At 40.1% G+C, this 9,633-nt stretch overlaps 1 protein-coding gene across 5 annotated transcripts; it reads left to right on the forward strand.

The window, feature by feature from the left end:
* Positions 1–3,124: 3,124 nt before the first annotated feature.
* Positions 3,125–9,633, forward strand: LOC133928235 (mitochondrial thiamine diphosphate carrier 2-like). Of its 5 annotated transcripts, none has more exons than XR_009911420.1 (8): positions 3,125–3,371; positions 4,076–4,192; positions 4,721–4,832; positions 5,769–5,896; positions 6,750–6,902; positions 7,291–7,440; positions 8,297–8,955; positions 9,150–9,633. XR_009911420.1 is itself a non-coding variant. In XM_062374487.1 (8 exons), exons 1-7 carry the CDS (start codon positions 3,246–3,248, stop codon positions 8,513–8,515), a joined length of 1,005 nt encoding a protein of 334 aa, XP_062230471.1. In that variant the 5' UTR covers positions 3,125–3,245; the 3' UTR covers positions 8,516–8,529; positions 9,150–9,633. The 5 variants fall into 5 exon arrangements, 4 of the variants coding, with proteins under 4 accessions (XP_062230471.1, XP_062230453.1, XP_062230461.1 ...); XM_062374487.1 differs by having other exon boundaries at positions 8,297–8,529; XM_062374469.1 differs by having other exon boundaries at positions 8,297–8,493.

Raw genomic sequence — 9,633 nt, forward strand, 5'->3', positions numbered from 1 at the left:
GCTTGTTGACATTTTATAGCACGAGGGGATCGGAGGAGGTTGCCAGGGCATTTCTTGGACGCGCATTCTTTGCTTGAGCCATGACGAGTGGGTCCAACTAATGTGTGGGACCGTATGTCAGGGATAGAGTGTGGTGGGCTAGAGGCCCTTCGCGAATGCGAGTGACTGCTCGAGCCCATAGGTCAGTTTACTGGTACGCGGAGGGTAAGGGATGAGTGAAGGCGCATGTGTATGACACGTGGGTCCCACTGTAACGTGGGACCACGCGTCAGTGATTGAAGTGTTTCTGGGTACCACTCCTGCCTCCGAATCTTCTACTTCTGGCGCAATTCATGAAGTGGGGCCAAACTTTCAGTGGGTACTAGGTCGTGGGGCCGGCTAGCGAATGACGCGCTTCATCGGGTGCCCCTCCCAAGTGGAGATTTTCTGCGCATCGGCCACCACCGTGTGGCGTTGCTCTCGTTGAATTTCAGCCGCCAGTTGCGGTAGGCGATGATTCTCTTAATCTCTTGCAGGCTAAGGAAAAAGGAGAGTGGCCGAGTGGGGCGTCGTCCACGCTTCTTCCACGCGTGGACGACGCTGCTTCTTCGTCGCCGTGGCTTTCTTAGCACTGGGTGCATATTCCTCTTTCTCGGTGCTTTCTCCTCCGTTGTCTTTTCAGTTGTTGAATTTTTTTTGGGTGCCCACTGAGATTGATTATTACCCCGTATCACAAATAAAGGTCGTTTCGATATGGTCATGGTTTCCGGAACCTAACCTTGACTACTATTTTTAAAAACATATTTATAAAATATAGTAAAAATACATTATTAGAAAAATATTTTTGATAAATCTACCGTACTATTTTTAAATATCCAAACTCAATAGATAAAATATATTTTGTAACTAGAGATTAGAACATCCTGATGATTAATTAAAATATTTTAATCGGTTCCTCACAACGTTTAACTACACGCAACGCAAACTGACACTTGTTTATGATTGGAGAATATATTTTTAACTCGATGTTATTAAATTATGTATTAAAAACTAGTGTATGATATGAATGTTATATGATATGAATGTTATGACATGTTTGGTTCACTAAAGCTTATCAAACTCAACTAAGTTCGGGCTTAGTAAGGAGAATCGGAACCGATTATCCCCATATTGGTCATTGGCGATTCAAACAGAGCAAGCTTGAGGCATTTCTCCGCGAAATGATTCTCTATTTTGTCATGAATTAACGAAACGACCTCTAGGGAATTTCACAATAGAAACACCCCATGTTCCCAAACTGCTCCACCTCCATCGCCTCCGCATTTGCCCTGTGACGCCTCGCCGTTTCGAGCGACATCCTCCTCCTTTCCCTCATATGCCTCATGACCCCGCACCACCAAGTCTATGCCATCGAGCAAAACAGAGAAAAGAAGAGAGTGGCAGCCAAGTGAGAGGAAGGGAAAGAGAGACAGAGAGGAGACAAAAGAGAAGGAGAGGGACAGGGTTTGATTTGGGTCTGTTGACAAATTAATGGGCTAGGAAAAACCATATATGATTTATTAAGTATTTGTCTTTTATATACAGAGAAACAATTGAATTTGGTTAATTGCTCATCGAAATACTCACTTAAAACCAAAAATGACAAATCAGGACATGCGTAAATTGTTCAATTACACCATTATCCTCTCTTTTAAGAAATTAAATTCAGTTAGCTGGCTAAATAGTTTATAGAGATGATTATAATTCATAGGAGAAAACGTTTCAAGAGAAAAATTTAAAACCAAAACGTTTCTAACCGAATCTAGATCCCTAAATTGTTGTGCACAAAATTGATACCGCGATTTAGCATGATTATGGAATCTTTCTAATGCCATGTCTATACACGCACTAGATATAATTGGAATAAAGTTTGACACTCCTAATTTGTGTCTATAAACAACCACCTATCTTACAATGATGACCTATATGCGCACACATCACCATTTATGTATATCACACTCAAGCACATCACCACGGATGTACATACTCACCCATCTATGACTACCTGTCACATGGCTACAAATAAAACTATTGAAGCACTACGTATATATTAATAAGGTTTGAGAATATGGTGCCTGAACAAACTTATAACACCAAACCAAGAGATGATTGTCATTTGAGTTCAATACGACGCTTATAATTTTAGAAGGTCAAGCATAATATGTATGTTAGGTTAAGAGTCATTTTATAACAAATGCGGATTACGATGCTAAGAGTGATTGACCGTGCGAATTCTATAATGTCACAGTATGTTTTGTGTGTATAACTTAGATTTTGTTTGGTATTGCTTCACTTTCTTTTATTGGCACACACCACATATTTACTTTATTTTAGATTTTTTTTTTGCCGATACCTTTTTTTTTTAATGAAGCAGAGATAGAATCGCGATCACATAAAGTAGCCCCACGCTACAAAGAATGGAGATACAAAAGCATTTCACGGACGTATAGAAAAACACGATACTTATGCAATCGATGACGCCATCTTTGGATTTCAACGTTCTAGAATCTAGAGAGATTAGAGACTCCAACCACTAATGACGTATTTGGTTTGGTGTGGCCCAGCTAAAAGCACCATTTCAAATTTCTGTTAGCCAAAACTAATTGGTCGAACGGGGGAAAACGTGAAGAAGAGCTGCCCGTCTCGAAAGTGTCAATTACCGGTCGTGTTCATCAAACGTGGCAGCGGAAACAATCAAATCGGCGCTATAGGAATTGCTGAGGAGGAGATAGAGGAATAAGATACATGTTATCATATAAAAAAAGTCTTTTTATAATATCTAATAGTTTATTTTTTTATTAGAAGCAAATTTTATAAGATCTTTTTATGACAAAAATCTCTACGAGACTCTGATCTAAATCACATATCGTCTAATTCAACGACTAAGCTAAAGAGAAAAAAGAGGAGACACATATCATTATAAGTAATAAGGTTTTTTTAACCCAATCTAAACTAATTCTATAGTTTATTTTTACAAAACACCTCCGTAAAATCTTATCTAGCCACGTAACCTCTAATCTAATAGCTAAATAAAAAAACATATCATAAAAAAATCGTTCATAAAACCGGTCCTATAGAATACAGATTTGCTTCCTGTTTCACCAAACACAACCAGTCCGACCCCGCGGCCCCAAGAGCCAAACCAGCCGGCCTGCGGCCCCAAGAGCCAAACCAGCCGGCCCATCCTCTCTCGTCCCTTCTCGCCGCCGCCGCCGCCGCCGCCGCCGATGGGCTCCGAGGAGGAGCCGTCGCAGGTGCGGAGGGCGCTGGTGGACTCGCTCGCGGGCGCCATCTCCGGCGGCATCTCCCGCACTGTCACCTCCCCCCTCGACGTCATCAAAATCCGCTTCCAGGTTCCTCACCCCTCAAAATCTGTTATCGTGGTTACGTTCGCCCGCCCAGCTGTCGCTGTATTGCTCACTGTTCTATTGAGAGCTAGAAATTGTAAGATTGGTCGGTTGGGACCGATTATCTGGGAGATTTTTTTAGGCTGTTGGTGTGTCTTGGGTGGGGGGGGGGGGGGCGATTGCTCGCTGTTCTGTTGGCATACTGTAAGCCGTCTAGCTCCGCGGATTCGCGCCTACATTGCTTATCTGCAGGAGATTGGGGTTCGCCAGTGCCAGCAAGTTGTGTTTATTTGTGTGATTTGTGGTTTGAGCTTGGGGGAGTTATACTTGGTTTGATCATTTTGGAAATAGATTAGGTAATACTTGAAGTGATTGGCTGCGCTAGCTGAACTTCATGGTTTGGTGCCCACAGTTTATTTTAGTTTGAAATGACGGAGGTTTGGGAGCCGTCTCATTAGTGAGCTAAGCATGACGGCAATTAGTTCCGGATGATGTAGTCTATTTCTTTAGTTTTACTTTCTGCTGTATCAGCTTATCTGGGCATCAGTAGTATTTATCGTCACGGTGCATTTACTCAGTTCGATGGTAAGTAGTTGCTGTATTGACTTTCGATGAGTTATGCTTAAGTTGTATGGTTCCAGATACTTCAATTAGAACCCACAACCATGGCTGTTTTGATGTTCAGAGGCTTCTTCAATGTTTCTTTGCAGGTTCAATTAGAACCCACAACCTCGTGGGCTGTTCTACAAAGGAATGTCTATGGTCCTTCCAAGTACACTGGCCTTCTGCAGGCAACTAAAGATATCCTCCGCGAGGAAGGTTTGCCGGTATCTGCCTTTCTTTGAACATTTCTCTATGATTACATATTGAGAAACAAACTTGTAAATATGTTGTAGCTTATGAACTTGCATGCCTATGTGACATGTACTAAACTAACTTTCAGGCTTTTTGTATCTAGCATTTAGTTTTTTTTGGTGAATTTCTATTATGCTGAACAGGACCAAATTAGAAAGCAATCAGAAGCGATGATATAGCAACACTTGATATAGAAATACAATGCTTACCTGTTACCACTTGTTTCACCCCCATATCAATGATACTAAACGGTGACGTGTTACCATATCTGTGCATGTAAGAAGATGTGTAATCAAATACAAAATACATAAGGTGTTGCTATATCATTGTATAAAAAAAGTAGGCATAGACTTTATGCCTAGGCTTAGATTAGGTCTGCTCCTCCCTCTCTAAGTTTTTTGCTTTCTGTTTCTCGCTTTTGTTATGTCATGCAGTCATGCCTAAACGAACAAGATCATTCTTGATAGATGTTCTTACTGTGCAAGGTTATGATCTTTCAGGGATTTTGGAGAGGAAATGTACCAGCTCTGTTGATGTATATGCCATATACAGCTATACAATTCACTGTTCTACACAAGCTGAAAACATTTGCATCTGGTTCATCCAGGACAGGTATCTTTTCTTCATAGGGTATCCTTTTTACTTGGTTCATTGCCCAACCTGGTTTGGTTCGTTGCTCTAGATTACATTATCAATGGCAACGCTCATTCTCTGGACCTTAACGATAAGTGCTTTCAGTAGTTCGATTTAGTGGTTATATACTTATATTCCATTGTGTGGCATCTGAAATTCTTAGCTGCACAGAACCAAAGTGTTACTTGACAGATACTTTGCAAAGGATTCTTCTGGCATAGCTCAGTACTTACTGTATGTACATCATACGCTTATCTACCAAAGTCAAACAACAATTGGGAGAAGGATTCACCTAAGCTTACTGTTATGCTCCTTGGACATCTGGTTGCTCCCACGACTATGGTTCCAATGAATCTATGAGCCTTCTGTTTTTTCATTCTAGGTGTTCTCAGGAGCCCAGTTCGCTTTCCCTTTTTCTGGCAGATAGGTAGTTATAACTGCCAGTAAGAATTCGAAGATTTTAATTTCCCTTCTTCCCTCTAGGATCTCCCATACTCCACTGCTCGAACCTTTTGATGATTTCTGATAATCGTAACAAGGTTATGTTGGAGTAGACGGTAGTTCGTTACTTTGTTTGGACTTAGTGGCACCACATTTTGGAACTCGACTGTTGACTTCTGTTGGAGTATAGTTTTGTTTGGTTTGCATCCTTTATAGCTGACACTAGCATGCCCACAACCTGTTTTAACTTAGGTGGAGGTGCTTCAGATCAGTAATGTGCACAATTTGTTGCTAAGCTGACTAAACCGAGCTTCGCCCAACTTGTAACTTTATCCTTCAAAATTTGTTTCCCGTGTGTGCAACTCATCTAAATTACATAGCAAAAATTCATATACATCTTTCGAAATGGAAGCATTATTGTTATTACTTGCATCTTTATAGTCTTCTCTGATCTGTTTTTTTTTTTTTTACCAGAGGATCATTTGCATTTGAGTCCTTATTTATCCTATGTAAGTGGGGCTCTAGCAGGATGTGCAGCAACAATAGGGTCATACCCATTTGACCTTCTGAGGACTATTCTTGCATCGCAGGGTGAACCAAAGGTAAATCTGATCTTATCTGTGGCTTTCAATGCTGCTTTTATTTTTTTTAGTTTGAACACTATGTCTTGTTTAGTTGGGCACAGTTGATTATAGGAAATTGGGAGTTCAAGGTTAGAGGTTTTGAGGTCCCTTGTTTGGTTAGTGGGCATGGAATTTCATTGGGATGGGGATTGGAGTTTTAGGGTCTGATCCCACCATTTTAAACCCATGTAGAGGCATGGTAATTGTAAGGGAATTGCTTTTCAAAGAGTGGTGGTGCATTTCAACCCTTCATGGTAATTGTAAGGGAATTGTTTTTCAAAGAGTGATGGATGTATTTCAAACCTTCGTCGCCAGTCCGGTTATCATGTCTTGTTGACTCCCCTCAGTTTCTATCTTTGCCAAACTTGGTGTTGGGACTAAAAATCAATTTTCCATGCCCATTCGCACTGCAAACCCCCTCTTAGTTATGACGCCATTGGTTTGATTTTGGAATTGCACAGTGAATCTTATATCCTGGGCTATTTTTTTGGTTTAAACTTTTCTTTAGTTTCAGAGTGGTAATTGTGATGCCATTGCACCCATCCTAGGCTCCTAGCAAAATTGCAGGGCTAAGGTAGTTTTTGGCGGAAGTTCTATCCTGTTTACAGATTTTAAAACTGTACTGGTTCACATTCGTTATTGCAAATATATGTGAAATATGTTTTTTTGTTTATTTGCCTTTTAGTATGGATGTTATTGTGCACATAGTTCTTTGCTGTTGAGATTTTCTGCTATCATCTCATGGCAACTTCTTGATGGGCATTCTTTGCAATACATATGCATGCCACACATGATTTGCTGATTCACAGGGACTTGTTTTTTCTCTTTGTAGGTTTACCCCAATATGAGGTCAGCATTTCTTGATATAATTAGAACTCGCGGTGTTCAAGGGCTTTATTCTGGTCTATCTCCAACTCTTGTTGAAATCATACCATATGCTGGCTTGCAGTTTGGTTCCTACGACACTTTCAAACGTTCGATGATGGTAACAGCACTAAACTTATGTTTTGCATGCACTTGATTTTATACAAAATATAAATTTCAGGTGATTTGTTAATTATCTGCTGTCACTTTTCTCATATGATTGTATTACATGTGTTAAGTGTACCTTGGTTTGATTTGTTAATTTCATTTCCATCATTCTTCAAAACGGGGGTAATGAGGTTCCAAGAAAGGTACATTTGAAGACCTAACATCTATAGCTTGTTCAGATAGGCAATCTGACCATATTGGTGTTGTCAAACAATTTTTCTTCCACGTAAAATACATGCTAAATACTTGACAAGGAACCAAATATGTTTGTCACTTACCTTTTGACAATCTGTGACTGCTGGTTATGCTTAAGCTTTCCTGACTGATTTTCCTCCATGCAGACATGGAACAGATATAAATATTCGCATCTTAACTCAAGTAGTGAGGATGAGTCGGTATCAAGCTTCCAGCTTTTTCTTTGTGGGTTTGCAGCTGGAACATTTTCAAAGGCTGTGTGTCATCCACTGGACGTTGTAAAGAAAAGATTCCAGGTAACTTTTATGTCTTGAATACCACAGATTTCTCACCTGCTTGCTTCATGATATTTAGATATAGAGAAGTGCTTATAAAGTTAAAGGTGACTAAGGATCACAAGTTCACAACCAACAAATAACTTGATACTGCATGTTTCGAGATATAGTGACTGGTTTATTGCGCTATTGTAGTTGATTGTTAGTTGTCACCATGCTTGGGTCGGTCAATTACTTGTCCCGTTCTGGTAATTATTTAAAGGCAATTGCAGGATATGGCTGCTCAAGTAAAAAAGCACCATGCATCGACCCTTAATGAATTAATCGGTACCTTCTAGCTGAAATAATAAAAAAAATCCTTTTAAGCAACCCACATTGGATAGATCTGATGTATTTGGACCAGTTCACCTGGTTCCCGCCCTGCAGTGCAACATTCACCCAGAATGAAGTTGGTTCCTTTCATTTTAATTACTTGTATGTGCCTGTGTATGTTTTACCAGTTATAATTTGATATTGCCCATCGGTCCTTGGCTGCCTAGTTATGTGCCTTTTATCTGTCAGGATATCTGCACAAAGCTATTCCCTTTTCTTCTCTGTGGCATATTTTGTCAATATTCTTGTGCTGACTTGCTGTTGATAGTTATTTCCAAACTGTTCTGGTTAGCTTATTTGCCAGCATATGGTGCTGTACGACTTCAAGATGGAACTGTTCATCTTTGTGATTTCTTGGGCAAATAGTCCATTTAGAATTGGCGATGAATTACTTTAGCATGGGTTGTGAAACATGATAGGCTATCAAATGCTCTAGTGATTATCTCATAAAAGCTCTGTAGTCATGGCCTCATGGGGCACTCATATTTCCTCTATCATACTGCAGATTGAAGGATTAAAACGTCATCCAAGATATGGGGCTCCAGTTGATAGCAGCACATACAAGGGCATGTACCATGCCTTAAAAGAGATTGTCGCAAAGGAGGGTTTTGGAGGCCTTTATAAAGGGCTTTTCCCCTCTTTGGTGAAATCGGCCCCTGCTGGTGCTGTGACATTTGTGGCATATGAATACATCTCAGATTGGTTAGAGTCAATACTGATGTGAAAAACCTCGATGCAGTAATATTTTATCTCCCCAATTTTGCCTGTATTGTTCATATTCTTTCTCCATGCTGTTTTACGCCTGTATTAGTATAATTGATTTATGTCTGGAAGAGGCTGCAGTTGTTTTTTTTAACCCATTTAAACCAAATATTTTAATATTAACCCCTCAACTAAAATTTCAGGATCTAACCCCTCCTTGTCACGCCAAGGATTTGCCCACGCCGTGGCCCGTGGCGTGGCTACATGGGCCTTGGCATGACAGCTCATTTAGTCACGCCATGGGCCTTAGTGTGACCAAATGGGTTAGATCCTGAAACTTTAGTTTGAAATATTTGGTTTAAATGGTTTCAAAAAATAAAAAATTTCGCTGCAGTTCCTTTGGATCTTGCAGTCAATACAAGATTTGGGAGTCTTCAAAAATCTGCTGGATGAGTCATGCTCGTAAGCTCCTCTCATGGGTTTTGGAAAATCACTTAGACATTACACAAATGAAGCAGTCAAGTTGATCATTAAGCATTTGCCTTTCCAGATGTCCACTCAGTTGGATCTACCTCTTCGTTTCAACTGCTTGTATGTTTTTGTGCGTGTACATTATAGTGTGCCTGCAAGTCACTGAACCTGAAAATGATTCGCAGGATCGGGAGCAAGGCTGGAGTTGAGTGAGTTCTTGTTGGATAATGGCCATCGAGATAGCATCATGAAAACACTTTCCGCAATCTGGACATCAATGAGGATTGAGTTGTTTTTGGACCGCAAGGTCAATCAAGAAGTGCATACAATTCCTTGAGAGCTGATACTTGTAAAGCCTTGCATAGAAGAGCTGTTTTACCGTTTCTACATAGAAGAGCTATTTTACAATTCCTCTATTTTTACCTCATTGCTTAATGCGGTGATGGTGCATTCATTGATCCATAAGACCAAAGCTGAGTAACACTAACATAGAGCTTGAGTCGTGACACATGATAAACGCCAAGAGCAGTCAGCATTTTTGTTAAGAACTTATTATCGTTACTTTTCCTGGTTAGGTCATTTCTCATCCAATATGTATGAATTACTTTGTACGCCTTTTATCTTTCTTGTGCTTTATGCCAATTGTATTTCATCAAGCTTTTGTTTGTC

Source organism: Phragmites australis, chromosome 1 (assembly GCF_958298935.1).
Source record: "Phragmites australis chromosome 1, lpPhrAust1.1, whole genome shotgun sequence".
Taxonomy (NCBI): domain Eukaryota; kingdom Viridiplantae; phylum Streptophyta; class Magnoliopsida; order Poales; family Poaceae; genus Phragmites; species Phragmites australis.